This window comes from Platichthys flesus, chromosome 9 (genome assembly GCF_949316205.1).
Source record: "Platichthys flesus chromosome 9, fPlaFle2.1, whole genome shotgun sequence".
NCBI lineage: Eukaryota > Metazoa > Chordata > Actinopteri > Pleuronectiformes > Pleuronectidae > Platichthys > Platichthys flesus.
Genome location: NC_084953.1, coordinates 21,902,634 through 21,923,025, shown reverse-complemented (window position 1 = coordinate 21,923,025; position 20,392 = coordinate 21,902,634). Strand labels below are relative to the sequence as shown.

General features: G+C 40.3%; 1 protein-coding gene across 1 annotated transcript; it reads left to right on the top strand.

Moving 5' to 3' along the window:
• The first annotated feature begins 8 nt into the window (after positions 1–8).
• inpp5d (inositol polyphosphate-5-phosphatase D) lies at positions 9–19,059 on the top strand. The gene is made up of 27 exons (XM_062395531.1): positions 9–764; positions 1,246–1,309; positions 5,239–5,374; positions 5,486–5,630; positions 5,832–5,972; positions 6,071–6,161; positions 7,762–7,839; positions 7,918–7,995; positions 8,072–8,195; positions 8,944–9,050; positions 9,311–9,413; positions 9,910–10,106; positions 10,184–10,301; positions 10,391–10,487; positions 12,089–12,227; positions 13,103–13,211; positions 13,376–13,464; positions 13,953–14,034; positions 14,686–14,775; positions 14,852–14,962; positions 15,065–15,144; positions 15,234–15,321; positions 15,775–15,921; positions 16,380–16,443; positions 16,529–16,717; positions 17,357–17,778; positions 17,853–19,059. The coding sequence occupies exons 1-27, from the start codon at positions 613–615 to the stop codon at positions 17,891–17,893; spliced, it is 3,282 nt and encodes a 1,093-aa protein (XP_062251515.1). The 5' UTR covers positions 9–612; the 3' UTR covers positions 17,894–19,059.
• Positions 19,060–20,392: the final 1,333 nt, after the last annotated feature.

Genomic DNA, 20,392 nt, shown 5'->3' with positions numbered 1-20,392 from the left:
ACTCAGGTCGGGTCCTCTGGCTGAAAAGGAGTGCTTTATTTCAGTTTAGGTGGAAGGACAGAGTTCATTTGAGCTGCAAACATGATTCTGCAAACCTCAATGAGGAATCTTGTATTGTGAATTTATTTATTTAACGAATCTATCAGTAATTTTTCTTTCATTTCGACCAGTGAGAATTTGCCTTTTTTGGTTACTTCCCTTTTTAACTTTCAGCTTGAATTTTTCCACAGTTTTTTGGACAGTTGACAAACAGGTGTCTACAAACCACAGAGTCGTAGGTACGCTGGTTTATCATTAAATCAAGTAAATAGACAAACTTTTTGTAAGTCTTTATTTAATTCTCAGCTCTGTGGATTTGTCATACATTAGTCAGAGTGCAGGCACCACGGCCCTCCTCTCGACTCAAATGAGGAAGTTCAGCTCTGAGCTTGTCGCAGCTTCCTTTTACAGCTTTGCGAGACAGGGGATGAACACATGAAAGAATGGACTTGTAGAAGTTACACACAATGAGGAGGTAAAACTTTGCCCGGACGAAAAACTGAGTCGGTGTTTCGGTTTTGCTGGAATATTGTTTGAGGTCAGCTGCAAAACTCTTGAGTTCAAGGGTCTGGGATGAAAGACAGGATGCAAAGTAGTCAGCCTTGGTACCATAGCAATATCACTCGTTCCAAAGCTGAGGATCTTCTGTCTAAAGCAGCAAGAGATGGCAGCTTCCTTATCCGGGACAGTGAGTCCATACAGGGAGCATATGCCCTCTGTGTTCTGTAAGTACACATTCATTATTTCTAACATTTGCTTTCTAACAAAGATGGTTTATATTTTTGCATGTTCACAGAACAGATAATGATTTGTGTTCCTCGCTTATGAAACCCTTCCACCATGCAACGTAAGCTGAGTGAGAACTAATAGATGAAATACTGTATGTTTAAATCATTAAGAGATGAAAAATGTCACACATCGGACCAACTATTATAACATTAAAGGTGACAGTACATCTACCTGTATCACACTGTAATCTACTTGTTTGCACACATGCAAAGCTACATAAGCCCAGGTCCACTACATTTGGATGCTACATAAAGCAACACATTTCTGCAGCTCATAACATTCGTCATGGTGCAACCCTCATTCAAACTGTAACGATGCGCGTCAATGCAATGAATAGAGCAGCCATCATTTGTCTGTGACCCACAGTCATGTTATTTTCCTGTTACACACATTTGCATTTTATGATTTCAACCGCAGATACCAGAACTGTGTGTACACATACAGGATCCTGCCCAATGAGGATAAGAAGCTCTCTGTCCAGGTGGGTTCGCAGTTTGATGTCATAATTACTCTGATCTAAAGTCAAATGAGTTGTTATTGGTGAAGACAAAGGGATATTTCACCTTTTATATCCAGAAATATGATAAACCCGTGAAGCTGCTACTTAATAATGCACAGCAGGTACATTTAGACATGATCATAATAATTCATCTTTAGCTTGTAACATTTAAACCTCTAGTATAGACAATCTTGTTCAATCAACTGCAACAATTCAAATAATAATAATAATATAATCTGATATATGAATAATATTATTCATTCATGTTCCCCAGAAGATTAAACTATTCTCCTAACTTTGGCGAGCACTTCCTTCTCTCTAAATTGCCATTAACAGGTTCATGTTTTGGCCCTTTAGGGAAATATATTTACAACTATGAACTGAATCAGCACAATGGAGTCTTTCTGGTGATCACCTGACCTTTTCCATGATGCTGGCATAAGATGTTAATAGAGTAGAAAAACATTACCCAGTAAACATCAGCATATTAGCATGCTGACGTAAGCATTTAGCACAACTACCACTGTGCTTACATGTAGGATCTTAGGGCAACGTGGTTGTAGAGTCTGACTTAAATACAACCACTAAACATGAACCATACCTCTTGTTATTTCATTATTCAAAAAACATAAATAATTAAGTTTAGTTGCTCCTTTTTAAAGCAAATTGATGATTCTTGCTGTTCTGGGGTTGTACCCGCATGGTTGAATGCATTTATTGTAAGTTGCTTTCGATAGAAGCATCTGCTAAATGATATGTAACGTAATGTAATAATGTAAAACGCTGAAAGTGAAGTTCTGAATGATTGAATGAAAACATATCTGACCTGCTTTTAGATGGCAACAGCTCTAATGTGTTTTTCTTTTTTTTTATTTGGACATGGACATGACAATGTCATTGGACGAACCAGATGCATTGTTTACAGTGTATTAGCATAAATGCTAGTTTACAACACCAGTCCACAGGAGGCTTTTTGAAAACAACAAAAGAAACTGAACAAGACAGAAACAAGATCAAATACTGATAAAAAACTGATAGTGATAATAAAAAGAGTAAAAATGCAGTATACAGTATAGTACAGAGCAGCAATATAATGAGTTGAATATATATATATATAGGCTACGTAGAGAACAAAGGCAGCATGATCAAACAATAACCAGTTGTGAATTATTTGTGTGAGCACTGTAGATTTGATTTGAGCCGTTGTTTTAGTTCTCTGTTAAAAGTGTTGCTGTTAGTCTCTAGTTTTAGACTAGTGGGCAAGAGGTTCCATAGTTTTGCCCCCTTTGCAGAGAAGACAGACTGACCGAAAGATGTCCTGTGCATGGGAACAAGACAATCACCATTGATGGAGGCTCATGTATTTGCCCGACGAGAGCTCTGACGTCTGATGGCCAATTCAGACAACAGTGGTGACACATGGTTATTTACGAACTTGAAAAACAATTGAAGATGACTAAAATTAATAAAGTTATCAAAGGTGAAAAGGTTGTGTTTTTTTAGAATGCCGCAGTGTCAGAAATACCTACCACAGACCAACAACTGTGGGTCTGTGATGAGCTGACATTTTTTTTTTTGAGACAGGTATGTCATAGTGTTTATGCTGGGGCTTCGATGAAAACGTATACTCATATTTAGCATCCAGTCAAAACTGAAGGGCCAATGAAGCCCTGGTGGATAAAAACCGTTTTTGCCTTGTTTACAAACGATTATTTATGAGGAATGGTTTTGCCAAGGTACAATAACCAAGAACCTGATGTAGATGTACACATCAGGAAAGGCTTCACTGGATTGATAGCTGTCTATTTTTACACTGGATATGTAACTAAGTTGTGAAAACATTACGCCCACCTGGAGGAAGTGAAAACAGCATGAGCTTGTGACTTATAATGGGTGTAACATAATTTAGACTTAACTTTGTAGAGATATAACAAGGTTTCTTGGGCATATAATTAATTAAAATAGAAGGTTGTGGTGCAAAAGAAAAAAGTCCTTTTCAGTGACCCTGAAGGAAAACATCATAAGGTCAAGGAATGAACTGAAGGAGAATTAGGGAAAGGAAACTGACTGCACTCACAGTAGCACATGTAATTACATGACGGTAAATGTCTTGACATGGGTCAATAAATGTTGCTGCTGCAAAGAATTGTAGCACCACATTATTGAAGTATGGTCCAGTGTACCCTATGCTGTATGAGATACAAAAAGGAGAGTAGACAAGATGAAAGTAGAATCATATAGCATGCACATACACAAACAAATCCTGATGCACAATTGCACAAAATGGGAGCAAATATAGAACAGAAAAAACCTGTGATCATCCAGTACTCTTACTATGGTGTTCCTGCAGGTAGATTTTGGTCCACCTGAGTACTGCTACGTAAAAAGTCAGCTCTGTCACTTTGTATAGGTACACATGGTATATAGTTATTGTACAAGTTGGTCCCATTTCCTGTTTAATTTAAAAAACCTATTTAAATATATGCAGCTGTTTGGAGGCTTATTGAGGAACAATAAGTTTCAGTTTAAATGTTAGAACCTCAAGAATCCTCTGTTCTGATGCAGCAGATATAGTCTGAGAGTCACAGAGCCCAACATTAGGATATGTTGGATCGTTTATAGACATTCAAAATTCACAATCTTACAGGCTCTTTGGTTTAAATTAATTTCTGACAACGCCATGATGTTAAAATTATTGGGGAGATAGAATTTAAGATGTCAAAACAAAAGTCCTGGAGCTCACAGTAGGTTAACTGTAAAATGGGCCTCACATGAGGAGGACAAATTAGGACAAAACCATTTGTCTTTGTTTATAAGTACTAGTAGGAACATAAATTCTGTTATGCTGCAAGTTCTGGGTCCGCGTCTCCTCTCTTCAAACACCGACTTCGACAAGACACTGCTGCTTGAAAGATACGACAGAATAATATATGTAAAGTAGCCCACGCTAGAACAGTAATGAAAATAAATTCTTGAGGGAAGCAATATTGTATATTATGTAAGTGCTATAAAGATTAATACTTTCAATGACACTGCAGTGGGCTAATTGGGCGACCTGCTGTGACATTACCTAGCCAGTAGTCTCTGGTCTGAAATCTTTCATGGAAGTGTAAGATATCTCTACTGAGCTGTTGGAAGGTTCAGTGGTCAGGTTCTTTTGTATGAGACAAATCTTCCGGTGCAAGAAAGGATATCCACCAAAGAATAGAGATTCCAGTTAAATGGATGGTGAGCCAACATAGGGATCTTTGAGAGGGATCGAACCTTCCAGTTTCCTCTTCACTCCATGGTGTGGTAGGACAGACACTGTACAAATTCAGATGCGGCCCCAACAATCATCCACCAAATTGACACTTAAAGAATGGACCCAAGGACATTAAAGGGTCATACATTTTTTTATTTTTGTTTATTATTTTAGGGATATTTGTATGCTGTTTTGTAACTGTCAAACTACTTCCAACTGCAGATTATGTGTTCTTATATATGCTCATTCAAAATCATCCCTGTTTTGATTCTCGAGACTGATATTAAGGTCCTGGGCCCCTGCTTACCTAGTACCTAGTCCACATTTACTCTCCACTCTCCCTTCATCATTTTTAAGTGAAGCAATGGGCTACATTTATCCTCTTCAATATAAAAACACCAGAGTCTGACACACTGCTCAAGGAGCTCAGATGATGAAAGGTATGCAGTTATAGCCTGTTGGAAGAAACTGCACACAAGCAAATAGACATATCAGACATAATAGGGGAAGTAGCACTTGAGGGTTGTGTCACCCGGTTTCCCCTTAAAAAGGAAAAGGAGCTCATAACAATGGAAACATGTGTCACTTGAGGTCACCTTAAACCTGCCTAAACAGAGCCTCAAGAGACATCATCAAACCATGTTCCCTGCTGTGATCTGCTCTCCAGGCATCTGAAGGAGTTCCTATCAGGTTTTTCACTGTGCTGCCTGAGCTGGTGGAGGCATATTACAGTCCCAACATGGGCCTGGTCACACATCTGCAGTACGCCGTCCAGGGGGAAGAGGAGATGGACGAGGAGCAAGGTCAAACCCCTTCACTTCATCGAAACACTGGCAATACTTTAAAAAAAAATGTGCGCCTGTCATGGTTGTCAAACATTCCTCAAAGTATTTATTTTTTTCATTGTGCTGCAGAGTCCAACAGTCTTCCACCGCAGCTTCCACCCAGGAACTTCGCCACCAACGATGTGAAGGACAGTGACTCCAAGTCATCTGAACAGCCCTGCAAATCTCTATCAGAAACCTTCCAGATGAGACTGCAGAATATCGACCTGTCCGTGTAAGGTCACGTTTGCAAAGACTATATTAAATGTGGTAACTTTCTATAGATAATTCATAATGCAGTCTTTTTAATTTAGGACAATATAAGGTGGACAGACACATAATTCCTATGATTATACGCAGTTATTTGAAACTGGATAAAATGAGGGAATATGAGATAACAGTGTTTAACCTGCTCCTTCGCTACGTATGTTTCCAGGATACCGGACGAGCATCAAATGGCCATCCAAGAATATTTCAGGACTTCAATCTGCTTGGATGTTGAACAAATACAGAACGGTAACCCCAACCTCCCCGGACTAAAGAAGCTAATGATGTCAATCTGCAAGAATCTATACAGGTAGAATTACCAGTCAACAGAATATATCATACAGGCTGATAGGATGATATTCAGTGGGGTGCTGATTTAACCATGCTCTGATCTTTTCTGTGAGCCAGTGACATTTCCCATGTTTTGCCGTCTCTGGAAGTCTTCAGTAAAGCACTGGACCAACAGCTTTGCCCAGGAGCTGGCCAATGTCCAAAGCAAGTGGGTAGCATCATTCCTCCTTTATCTAAGTGTCATCACACAAAAAAATTGTCCCTATCACAGCGCTCCCAATGGCTCACCTGGTTGCAGCATCCTGAAGTTCGATTTTAGCTCTCTGCTTCATGTCTTTTTAAATGGACTTGATTTTTGTTATTCTGTTGAGTTATTATTTGTTTGTCGACCACGTCACTGGGGATAATTCTTTGCTACAGAACTCCAGCACATCTTGTTCTCCACGACTGACGAACAACTGTAATAATTAGCATCCAGTAGAGATTCTGTATCTCTGGACTCTGAGAGGGTCGTCTCCAGTCTTGTCTTGATGAATTTAAAATCCTTTACAAAACTTGCAGCTTCAGGATGGTGCTCCGTCATCCTCAGACTCCGAACCACTTTCTCACGTAGTTGATAAGTCTCTCCGTGTTCTCGACTCTGGTCGGGGGAAGTTTTTGAGGCCGCTGCTGACATCCTGCTTCAGTTGCTGGACCTGCACGCAGTCTTTGAGGCTTGCATTGTAGCATCGTAACATCATCAAAGGCAGTGTTGGGGCGTTGTAAACAAAATCACGTGATCCTCTCAGTAAAGTTCATATGTCACTTCCTGCTTCTGCCTGCTGTTCCCGGCTGCTCCACATCTCACCTGATTAATGCCGAGTATTTGTTACTGTTGTTAATGCGTCTATGCAGAGAACCTCCCGCTGTGTTGTGCATGTTTGAAAGGCAAAGTCTGGGTAAACTCCGTAACCAATTCTCCGGATTTTAGCCAGAGATCATGTTTGAAACGGCTTAAGGGATACAGTACCGAATAGGAAAGAAGAAAGAGCAGTATGATATTGAAACACACAGTGGATGGCGGTAACTCAACTTGATGGTGGTTGCCACCCACTAAGAAACCAAAAGAAGAAGTAGAAGAGTTACAGTATATACAGATGGATCCAAAGAGCTTATTACAGGAAGAAAAGGTTTTGGTCTCAGTATACCTGAATTGAACATTTCAGTGAACAGGAGACTGTGGCAGCCTTAGACTAGTTTAAAGAGTTAGAAATCAGGAAGGCTGTTTTGTGTACAGACACATGCTCATCATTAATGTCGTTAAAGTCATTTTCATCAAGCAGTAGGTCAGATTTAGTTAATGAGATATTTGAGATCCTGTATAAATTTCTAAATATGAATATAGTGACAACTCTCAGACCAAACGAAGAAGGAGAATCTATCAAATATCAAGGGTAGGACGAGATACAGTAGATGGTGGTGATGCACCTGGACATGCCAACTGCAACAGAAGATGATTTCTGGACTGAGCGTGGAGTAGGGAGAGGCTATCAAGTAATAGGGGGATGGGAGATGCAGTGGATGATGCACCTTGACGTTGGTTGCCTCCCGCCAATAAACCGAACGCAACCCAAAGAAGAAGATGTTTTCTTCGATTTTTCCCTAACAACCGCCATGGTGCTGTTGTTTAGTGTAGATATTTTTACCGTGAATATTTAGTTGTTCATGTCAACACATTTTCCGTTTCACTTTCTCCTGTCATGTAAAGGTAAAACCCCCCAAAAACCTTCAAAAAAGTCCTGATCATCATGAACCGTTTCTTTTTTCAGATTTCTGTCGACTCAGGTCAGTCTTTGTCCTTTAGGCTTGAGCAACTGACAAAACTGCTCTACTCTATAGAAGATAAGGTAACATACCATGACTCATCTCTGACAAGTCAACAGATGATGTTCTAGATGTCAACCATCTTCTCTATTTTTTTCCAGGCAAGGTCTTCTATCTTTGAATCTGTTGGATTTGAAGGAGGTCACAGGAAGTCTCTCATCCCGCTTGTCATGTTTGAGGTGCTTTTCTGAAAGAGTTATTGTATAAATATCCAGAGTTTGCAGCTCATTTCATCAGTGCCTCTTTCACTCTCAGGTCAAGCAAGAATCCCTTGGTATTCCCACAAAGATGTCACTGAAAGTGGATGTAGAAAGTGGGAAGCTCTTCTTCAAGAAGTCCAAGGATGGACCTGAAGACAAATACTTTGTGCACAATAAAAGTAAGTGATTCTACCTCATTCCTTTGTATTGGATTTAAGCCATTCTTGCAGTGTAGTTCAGGTGATGGTCAAACGGTCCACTGCTTTGCTGCACACTGAAATATCTCAATGATCTCATTTATCATGATGAATGAGTTGGGTGATTCTCCAACTCAACCTACAGCACCACCATAAAATGCAAATTTGTACCATTTGTCTGTTTGTTGGTTTGTTTGTTTGTAAACAAGATATTGCAACAACTACTGGATGGATTACTGCAAATCTTAGTGAAAGAATGCAGCATGGGTCATGAAAGAACCCAATCAATTTGGGCTCTGGATCATTGGGCGGCTCTAGAATTTTATAAAAATTTCTTGAACAATGCGTTTTTGTTAAATTTGTCCAGTATTTGGTTTTATGACCAATTACAAGAAAAGTATGGACATTGGCCAAACCTACAGTTTGAGGTTCGGTAATGCACGTTGACATTGGTTGCCAACTACCAATAAACTGAACCGAGCACCTAGGCTAGCCTGCTAGCATGCTAAACCAAGATGGTTTTCATGTTATCATCAGATGTGCTAAACCCCATTGTGTTAATTTTCATTGTTAGCTTGTTTGCATGGCGACTGTAACATTTAACGCTGAGAAACGTGATGCCTACTAGTAGTGTTCTAGAGCTGCTGGCAGGGCCCTAGTCATGTTAATTAACTGCTGTAGACCATGAACATTACTATATTTTTAATGATAAACTCTGATTCGTTTTCAGTCCTGCAGTTGGTGAAATCTCAAAAAATGCACACCAAACTTGTCATCGTGGTGGAGACGGAGAAAGAGAAGGTTTTGCGTAAAGAGTTTGTGTTTGACGACACAAAGGTAACCTCATGGCACCTTTTTCATATTGAGCATCAAAATCATATATTCATTGATGAAATTGGATTAACTTCAGTCTGTTCAAGAGCTAATATTTACAACTGACTTCAAGATGGACATATCCTGATTGGTGCACAGACATGAACTTTTTAACATAAAAAATCTGCCAAATTCAAACAAGTGACTTTTATATTTGCCCAAAGCTTGAGAAAACATGGCTTCAGAGTTTTTAAACATCAGTGTTTTTCAATGTTTCTCACCAGAAAAGAGAGGGATTTTGCCAACTGCTTCAGCAAATGAAAAACAAACACTCTGGGAAACCTGAACCGGATATGATCTCTGTGTTTGTTGGCACCTGGAACATGGGTAGGAATGTTAGAGAGAATCTCAATCCGTGTGTACATAATCAGATTTGTAAATGCCTGCTGAGATCTACAAATGCGTACAAGAATCTGAAAATGTGTATTTAGTATCTGTCTGTAATCAGATTTACAAACAAACAAAAAAAAATGTTAATGAGATAAGCAAGTGTCGACAGATGTGTAGACAAAAAATGGCAGCCTCGCATGCCATACCTGCACTCAGAGTAAACTATCTTTATACATGTATGTATACTTACAGTATATATGCATATACAGACCGTTAGTATATAGGCAGGTATGGGATGCAATATGACTACAAAACATTGTATGTATTATGTATAAATGGTATGAAGTCACTCTGCTTTACTAAATAGCAATTTACTATATGCAGTGCAAAAAAATAAGGACTGTATTTAATAAGGATACAGTTACAGGTTGAATGATTAGAATTCATGACTGACCAAGTGTCTACAGTAAAAGACGTTTCTATGAACCTGCAGGAAATGCCGGCCCTCCCCACAACATGAAATCCTGGTTTCAGTGTAAAGGCCAAGGAAAGACACGAGACGATACAGCAGATCACATCCCACATGATTTTTATGTCATCGGGACGCAGGAGGATCCTTTGAATGAGAGGGAGTGGGCAGACACAGTGAAAGGAGTCCTGAGGAACATCACCAACATCAGCTTCAAACAGGTGTGTGAGGGTGAAGCAGGACAAACAGAATACAGATGCAGAGCATTAATCCATCACGTCCACTTTCTAACATCCAGGTTGCAATTCACACGCTGTGGAGCATTCGGATTGTGGTCCTGGCCAAGCCCGAGCACGAGAACAGGATCTCCCACCTTTTCTCTGACAGTGTGAAGACTGGCATCGCCAACACACTGGGTAAACGGGTCCACTTCTCCACCAGCCTTTTAAGAGGTGTCATAAAATTATTGGAAGAATCGGCCCTCAGTGTTGAATTTGTTTCTTAGGAAACAAGGGAGCAGTGGGAGTGTCCTTCATGTTCAACGGGACGTCTTTTGGCTTTGTCAACAGTCACCTGACCTCAGGAAGTGAGAAGAAACTCAGGTCAGGAGCAGATCACACTTCAACAACACCAATACTCATTTCATCCGTGTAACAACAATATGTTACCTGTGTTTACTTCAACTGTTTCCTTCACTTTATTCTCTAAAACCGTAGTAAACATTATCTTCTCACAGTCCAGAGGCCAAAATCCAGATGTGATGTGAGTGGAAATATAAAAAATGTTGATATGCTCCCCTGGGCCACCTTCATTAGTTAATGTACCAGCTCACAGCAATAATTTTGAACCAACTAACCTTTTTTTTGGACAGAATTTGGCCTCAGGCTGCTACACAAAAGAGTTCAAATAGAAATGAGATAATAGAATGCTATATATCAGAGCTGTTCCTTTAACTTTCAGTCAGTTTGTAAAAGAGAAGAGAAACAAGCACACTCAAGGGTTCTCTTTTTACAGTTATATAAATATAATAAAGAGAACAAAAACTTATACCATCTCATCGTATGTTTTACAACAGCTTATTGGGGCAACTTAAAGGGAAAATTTGATCTGAAAATCATACAAATCTTAATATAACAACAAGAAAATCATAATTTTACAAGTAAAGTCTAAATATTTCAAGAATAAAGCAAAAACTTTAGACTTGTTAGAGTGGGAATATCAGTAGTAGAATGTGTAGTATCTTGTGAAATTATAAGTGTGGTTTCACAAATAATCAAAGTTGAATTGTTATTGCAAATCAGCAATTAAATTGAAACTTTATTCTTGTAGTATAAAGTTTTTTTTTGAAATTGCCGATAAAAAACAACAACAAGATCATTCTTGTAATATGACTTTCTTCACATAATATGTTTTTCTTTGAATATTGTGAATTCTGTATCATTTAACTACGATTCTTGAAATTAATGAATTGAAAATTTATTTTTCAACAGCACCTCAATACTCCCTCATATCTTTCAAGTAATTTTTAATTTTACTTTTTCATTTTATTCTCTATCCATTTGACACACAGTGAATAATCGATCTGCTCTCCTTATGAAGACGAAGGTCACGCACTTAAAGAAGAGGTTTATGTAACTAGAAGTATACTGTCTCTAAATAGCATTGTTCAGCATTCTTTGTTACTAATAACTTGCTGACTTTGTTACCTTTACTTTGTTGGCTACAGCATCTGAGATTATACAACATGACAGAACTTTGTGGTGCTTTACATGATGATAGTCTAATTTTATGTGGTGAGCTGACACTCACTGAGCATGTGGTGCCGCTGCCTCAAGCACTTTAGATTTTTTTTTTTAATTAACAATTTAAATAGAATGTTTATTTTTGCACACAATTTGAATTATTTTAATGTTTTCGGGACATTCTTAAAATCTGTATTTAAATTTACTCTCACTGTTCTGCCAAAAAAAGAGATCAAATATCACTTGATAAAAAAGCCATGTGTCTTCTCTCATTAAGACAAAATGGAATTGTGTCCTTAACATTTGCAAATTTTTTGTTCCAATCACGACTACAAAAAGCAACAGATTTCATTTGGTATTGGATTGATTGCTTTAAATGCATAGAATATTAGAAAATAGTCACACACACACACATATATAGTTTTTGTTAGTTTGATGCTTATTTTTTGTTGTATTTGCAGACGTAATCAAAACTACACCAGCATCCTGCGATTTCTGAATCTGGGAGATAAGAAGCTAAATCCGTTTGACATCACAAATCGCTTCACCCACCTCTTCTGGCTCGGTGATTTGAACTACCGCGTTGAATTGCCATCGACAGTAAGTTGAGATGAATGCATTTCATTGTAAGGATATGGACAAAAAAAAGAACTAAAGTAATTGTTGCTACATCATTTTAACTAGGCACTTATAATACTAAATTACCTAGTATTTACCTGTAAATTCAAATATATATATAATCTGTATTTTTTATGTCCATCTACTGAAGTTTTTCCTGAATTTAAAGGGGACATATTATGAAATTTCCACTTTTTTAGTCCAGTAGGCCTACAGTAGGCCTATAGTAGGACCGGTTAGCTCGCGAGCTAACGCTAGCCGGGCTCGCGAGCCTAGCTCCCTAGGGGCTCCCCCCGGCTAGGGGAGCCCGGCTCCCCGGCTAGCGTTAGCTTGCGAGATCACCGGGCCAGTGGAGCCCAGCTAGCGTTAGCTCGCTGCTGCTACCCGTCAGACATTAAAGTGGCCGCATTAACAAGGGACCCCCGGGACACCTCTAAACGTTGACTCAACAGTATGGAAGGATGCTGCTGCTGCGCCAGCTCAAGCTCCCACTGCTCCTACTGCGGGGCTGCGCTGGGGCTCTCGCAGCCAGGCTCACCGGGGGTGAGGGGGGCCGGGCACTCAAAAACAGGTCAATCTGAGGAGGGCTGTTTTAGACAGGGTAAAAGGGTGTTGTTTTAAATGATCCTTGTGGTATTTTGACCAAAATATGTTACAGACATTTCATTAAGACCCCAAGGAACCATATCAGCTGTTGTAAAATGGGCATAGGGTCCTTTAACCCCAGACGTTGGAGATCCAGCCGGGCGGTACCTGAGTGACTCTTGCATGAAAGATCGTGCTGGTTGTCAAGTGTCTGAGCTCTGAGCTACCAACACGTTTAGGCAGGAAAGTCACCACTTTGTTTCCCTTCACAGGAAGCTGAGCACATTGTGACAAAGATCAAACAGCAGCAGTACCAGGAACTCCTCTGCAAAGACCAGCTCGGCATGGAGATGAATGATGAAAAGGTCTTTTTGCATTTTGGTGAGCCATGGTCCAACTTAGAAAATGTAGACAGAGTGTACAGCAGGTTAGTGTATGGTGTGTGTGACTTACACGGACTAAAACTGCTGTTTTCTGGTTATTGTTTGCCTTTATTGATTGTCTGCATTCTTCTTACTTATTGTTGATTCTCTTTGTGATTGTAGAGGAGGAGGAAATCTTGTTTGCACCAACCTATCGTTTTGAGAGAGACACGCGAGAGAAGTACGCCTACACAAAGGCCAAAGCCACAGGGGTAAGGAGTCAGATCTCTTCTCCCCGTACAGCTCCTGTCAGGCCCTGAGGGCTCAGAAAGCAACAACAACATTGAACACAAATCTCAATTGACAAAGAACAACGTTTTTTCTTTAAGTCATCTGGGTTAAAAGGTCCATGTTGAGATTTGCCTTGGCTCATAGAAAATTGATGACATGACCTCCACAGTCATTGTCACATACATCCATCCATTCATTATATATACAGTTTTTTATTGAGGGTTGCAGGGGGAGCTGGAGCAAATCCCAGCTGACATAGGGTGAGAGCCGGGGTACACCATGGACTGGTATCACAGGGCCAACATACACTGTACAAAGACAAACAACTATTAACTGTCAGCCAGCAGCAGTCAGCAGACAGCTCACCAACATCACAGCTAATTTCTGAAGTCTGGATTTCCTGTCCTGTCCTGTACTGACATCTGTTACATACTGCATTTATGTATAAATAAAAAACTTCTCTCTACAGACAAAATACAATTTACCCTCCTGGTGTGATCGTGTCCTGCGGAAGTCGTACCCTCTGGTTCATGTTGTCTGCCAAGCATACGGTGAGGAGTTCCCCTGATGAGTTTCAAGCAGTGCTTGAAATTACAGCTTCTTTAAGTCGGTGCACAGTTTTGCAGCTCAACATGCAAATATTATCTTATTGCAGATATTTATGATTATGTTGGCCAGTTAGTACATATTTGTACAACAGACAGAAAACTGTTTTTAACAGTGCAATCTTGTCCCAGTTCTTAATAAAAGAACAAAGCATAAAAACTTAAAGCTAGGGTTGGTAATCCTGGAGAGCAAGAGCAGGCTACACTGTGAACGTGCATTGCCTGATGACAGTTAGAAGACCACTTTTCCGTTACTCGCTTGCTAACTTCTGGCTATTGTCTCTGCTTCAGAGGTGTAGATCTTTCTTGCTTGTGAAGAAGTGAGTGCATAGGCAGTGTGCAAACAGGCAGTAAGTGACAGACAGGTACACCAGCCAATCATTTCATTCAGATCAAATGAAATGATGACAGCATTTATTGATGTGAGGACGATTTCAATAAACAAGATAAAAAGTGTTTCAGAAACAACTTACCAACCCGACCTTTAGGTTTTTAATTCCCCTTGTAAAAAACAAACTCTTTTAAAGTGCAAGACATTTGTATTTTTTTCCATGATATTTTATGTAACTACTCTTTTGCAATTACCTTAACTTGCAGGGTGCACCAATGACATCATGACAAGTGACCACTCGCCTGTATTTGCCTCGTTTGAAGTCGGAGTTGCTTCACAGTTTGTCTCTAAGCAAGGTACCATCACCAGCTACGAGCTATACCTCACTGCAGATTAGAAACTGTGCTATGATGTAATCGTTTGTTTGTTCAGATCCAAACAGTGCGCCTCAAGGCGGGATACAGATCATGAACTGCGTGGCCACGTTGTTGACCAAATCAAAGACCAAGTTCTTCATCGAGTATCACTCCAGCTGCTTGGAGAGTGAGCCTCGTCTTTTCGATCGACCATAACTCACTGGATTCTCTTTGATTTTGTTTGAAATAGATGAAGCTGATGAGAACATGTTTCTTTGAATCTCTGCAGAAACTGTGAAGACGTCAGAGGGAGAGAACACAGAGCACTCAAATGGGTCCATAAAAGTTTGGTTTGGCAACCAAGTGACGGTAAAGTGTAGATGTGAATGTTTGGTGGTGAATGTTCCTCATGGTGTCATCCGGCAAAAGTCATTCATGTCGTTTTCTCTTTATTCAAGCTCACCCCCATCATCTCTGACCCAGAGTACCTCTTGGACCAGCACATCCTGATCTGTGTGAAGTCCACAGACTGTGACGAGTCATACGGTACTGATGCTACTCGCTCTTTGTGATGTAGATGCAACGAGCAGAGTGTATCTCACGTCGACTTCAGCTCCTTTCAGCTCCGTTCCCTGCCGAACCTCCGTATTTTCTCCAGTGGAGGTGCATGTGTAAACGTAAATGTCTGAATGAGAGGCTCCTCAGACTTTCTCCGCCTGGCATCATAGTATAAAGTCTGTATAAAGTCAGGAGAATCCGATGTGCGAACACAGCAGGGAATCCCCCGCTCGATTGACTGCGAGTGAGTGTGTGTGTGTGTGTGGGGGGGGGGGTTGATGATGCCTCCAATATGCTCCACTGCCTGAATAATGCGGAAGATTTGTTGCAGGGAACCCTTCGCTGTGTTGTGCATGTGTGAAATGCAAACTCTATAGCCAATTCTCTGGATGTTACCCGCAGGTCATGTCTAAAAATGGCTTTACTCTGTTGTCTCCAAAGGTGAGGGCTGCGTTGCGCTGCGAGCTGCCCAGTTCTGCTACACGGAATTCCAGGTCACACTGACTCACCACGGTGAGAAGACGGGTAGTATGACAGGCGGGATCCAGTTACAGACCTCTGAGTGCAAACCCACCGAGAAATTGTATGGTGAGTCAGGAAAGCAGCTCAGGAACGTCTTTCTTTACACTGCTTTGAGAAATGCATTGCACTCTGGATCGTGTCAGGAACTGTATGTGAGATGGCAAATGTAGGAATAAGAGCCTTTGGAGTTCCTCAAGAGCTTCTCCTGACAGCCCCCTAGTAAAAACTCCTGAGAATGTCCTGATGAGCCGATGTGAGAACGCAGCAGGAGATCAGCCGCAGGATTCAATGTGAGCAAGTGGGTGTGTCAATGACATATCTAACATGTGAAGGACGTGAAACGAAAACAAACCATAAGAATGAAAATATATATCCGTTTACAAACATCCTTTAACATCCTGCCTCTACCTGCTGCCCCATCCTTCACCTGAACACTTGTCTGAGTGGAGATCCTCCTGCTGCATTGTTCATGTGTGAAAGACAAATTCTTTGGCTTAAATACCTCTTATTTCCTCTGATTTCAGATTTCATCAAAATCGAAAAGGATGACCCCGTTACCTCCAAAGGCAAAGGCAACGACCTCAACAAGTCAGCCATTTTTTGTCTCTGTGGTTAAAGAATATCTCAGACATGTTACTTCCCTCTTAGATATTTTCTGTCTGTTTGTTGACAGGAGCGCAAACATCATAGCACATGATATCTCCAACCCCAGTTACGCAGGAGTGACCTACAAAAGTGGGAAACTGATGGATAAAGGTTGGAGTTACAGCCTGCCACCAAAAACTCTTGCAACTGCCGGGCAGGGGGTTAAGGACTCCAAGAATATGAACATACGCAGTCCCACAGGGAAACCCTGTTCCATGTAAGTGTCTGTTACTAATCCAATACAACATCTGTTGTAGTTTTATTACTGACACAGTATTCTTTACCATCTTTCCATCATACACTTGTGTAAGCACCAGCCCATCGCTGCACGTCCGAGGATAAGACAAGAGATTATGACCTGAAGTGTACAGAGCCCCTGAAGTCCCAAAAGATTGTGTTTTTCTAATTTGTGCGCATAAGATAAATAAGTTGTGTGCACACAGCATAAATATCTGGGTTTTAAAGACCTGACTGGCGTATGCTTTGAAGACAACACTAAGTTGCCTTTAAAGCTTTGAAGTGATTGTTCATTTCTCAAGTATTATGATCGAAACATTGTCCTTCCGTCGGCTGAGCCTGTCATCTTTCAGTATGCGCAGCAAATGGTTCCTGATACTTCTGTGTCTCTGTGCAAGAACAACCTTAATTTCGTTGTGTGACATTCCCAGGTGAAAACTAAACGTTTTCGTACTATTGTTTTTGTACTCAGTGTTGACAATGCATGACTTGGTGTGTGATAATGTGCTTTTTCTCATCTCATGTAAGAGGTGTGTCATGAGTTCATCTGCAAGTGCTAAGGTGTCACTGAGATGCTCTTAAAATAACTAAAATGAAATCATTGTCCTTTGCCTCATAGGGAGGAGGACGAGAAGATGTCCGAGATGTTTGACAACCCACTGTACGATTCAATGGCAAAGTCTCATGGTCGGAGCAACCTCACAGTTCTGGACCCATTCGTTGCGATTTCAAAATCACCAGATGGAGACCCTGACCGCCCCCCGGTGCCCACACCACGCAACCGCTCCTTCACCTGCTCCGAGAACAAGTCTCAGACTCCCACCCCCAGCATTTCACATTCCTCAGCTCAAAAGAAACCAGTGGTGCCCTCGCGTTCTGATGGCGGGACGGCACATAGCCGACCTCCTTTGCCGGCCAAGTCCAGACCTGGCATGCCGGAACCCCAGACCCCTAAACCCAGAGACTACAGAGACAGCAGCGAACTCCCCAGCAAACTCAGACCGCCTGCAAGACCTGGCCTGTCACAGCCTACCAAAGACGGTAAGGAAAACATTTTTGTCTTAACTTTACAGATAAACAATTCAAATGATGCAAACTCTTTGTCTTTTCCTTAGTACATCCTGAAGTTCCTAAGATGGGCCGCTCTGTGAAGTGAGATCAGGACTCAGCTTTCTGCCCCACATGTCTTGAAACATGAAATACACAAAGGACAACTTTCTGTGTCGCTGATGAGTGACTATTCGCTTTGGGAAATATTCCTTTTTCTTTCTTGCTGAGACTTGATTCCTGTCTCATATTTTTCTTTTCAAAATGAAGCTGTGGCCAATGCTCGTTGACTTAGGTTTGCATAAAGACTGGAAACAGGGCGAGGTCACACATACGCAAATATTTCACAGCAAAATCTCCTGTTCACTTCCTGTTCCTTCAATTTCAAACAAGCAAGGGGCGAGTAAAACATTAGCCCTTTTGTGATGAGGCAAAACGCAGCCTGGCTTTGATGAACTTTGACTTGTGATATTCGCTTTGTATTGGTAGGTGTGGCTGCACGGACACCTGTTTTAACTGCCGAGGACTTGCTCCTCTGAAAGTTCAATTTCCCAAGTTGTGAAGCTGTTAAGACCGGAAAACACATGGAGGCTGTATACCAAATGTTTTTTAACAATATTAACATAAGAATGAAAATCAAAGAAAAAGGATCAGATTTGACAGGCACATAAATAATTGTACAGTATGTGCAGCTAAAAAGTCTCATGCTCTGGAGCCTTTGAGAGATAGACATTAAGTTAGTAAGTGACAAAAGTTTAACAATTGACAAGTTTATAGTACGATTTACAATAGCTATTCGGAAAATAATATTATTTCACAGGTGATGGCATCAGCGACTCTGCCTGAGTTCCAAATGTTTCACGACTTTCTTCTATGGCGTTCAGCTGAAATTTTCAGTAACACTTTTTTCTGATTATTCCGATACCACATGAACACACAATAAGCCTTTATGCTAAGCTAAGCTTAAACCATATTTAACCATGAGATAGTGTATGTGGTTTCAGTCTTGGTGCTGGTGAGGGATTCTCTTTAGCAAAGTGTGTAACTGTTCCTTTTAAGGGGATACATCAGAGACACATCTTTAGACCTAACTGAATGAAGGAATTAGCATTAACTGAACTCTGCTATGAAACAATTCTGTTACATTTCATGTTGTTGTTCACACTATACAGTAGCTAACGAGTGTTTACTGCACAGTATTACTTGCACAGACATTGACGTTTGTCTTGAAGATGTGTTAGAAATGCTCCAATAAATCTATATATTAAAGCTCAATGATACCTTGTTGTTTTTTTCTACACAGCAATGTGTCAGAATCACTGTGTGCTAACTTGTATTGAAATACTTAAAAACATGAGCCCAAACAGACACTGGTAGTGGTACGGGAGAGCGGGGTAATATGGGACATCGGGTAATGTGAGACACCCCCTGTATCTAGGCAACGGAACACATTTGTGGTAATTTGACCATTATGTTTTCAAGCCCATTCCCCCTTGCCATTAAGGAGAATATGGTGCTGGTGCTGTGGTTAGTATTTTTTTTCACAAAATTTGTTTTTGCATGTAAAAGTTAATTGTCTTGCTTCGAACTTAATCAAATGTTGTGTCAAAACACATTGAATCAGGTAGAAAAACTTATATCATACATGTTGGTGAACTTCCAACATATAAAACCATTTGATTGATGCCAGCTGAAGATTAGCCTGAATTGCTAAGAGATGTTGTTTTTCTAAAACGGTGGCTGTGGGGTAAAGTGGGACAAATTAATCTTAGTCTTAAACATATTTTAGTGTTATATTACATTATAGTTGGTAGATGGTTGTCAATCTAGCTGTCGGGATTTTAACTATTACAACATGTGTTGTAGCCGGGGTAAAGTGAGACACAAGACCACTTTTTAAAAAACAATCATATTTTCACTGCCCTTTGTCCTGAAGACATTCGGATAATTTCCATTGCTAGAAAACATCCTGAATTAATGGTAAATATGTAAATGTTGCCTATAGGAACTGCATGCAGAGTACAGATAGCATCTCACCTCCAAACTAATTAATATATTTTATCCTTTAAAGTTGCAGTGTGTAGAATTTAGGCACATATAGTGGTGAAGTTGCATGTTGCAGCTGTACACCCCCCACCTCATTGTCTACTTCCAAACATGAAAGAGAACCTGGGGTCACCTTCAGTTGTCATAAAAACGCAATGGGGCTTGGTTTGTACAGTCTGGACTACTACAAGAAACATGGCGGCCTCCATATAGAGGACCCACTCCTGGTGTAAATATAAAGTATTTCAATATAAAGGGCCCATTTTAGGGTAAAGAAAAGAACAATTTGTGTAATTTAGATGAAACACACTCATGAGAAACATTACTAGGATTATTTGATAAAAAAATTCTGTCAATAGATCACTTCCACCTTAAACCTACACACTGGCGCTTTAGGCTTTATATAATTAAAAAAAATCCACAATGCCTGAAGTTTCTCGTTTTATTTTGTCCTGTTTCTCTTTCATAAATTGAAGAATTATTTGTCAAGTATCTCTAAAGACCTTCAACAGCGAGGTTTACACTCACTATTGCATGAAGAAGGAATCGATTTGGATCAATG

Coding starts and splice junctions, on each gene's coding strand:
- inpp5d (XM_062395531.1), top strand. CDS start 613: ATGAAAGACAGGATGCAAAGTAGTCAGCCTTGGTACCATAGCAATATC. Junction 5,375..5,485: donor GGAGATGGACGAGGAGCAAG/GTCAAACCCCTT, acceptor ATTGTGCTGCAG/AGTCCAACAGTCTTCCACCG. Junction 16,444..16,528: donor AAAGGCAACGACCTCAACAA/GTCAGCCATTTT, acceptor GTTTGTTGACAG/GAGCGCAAACATCATAGCAC.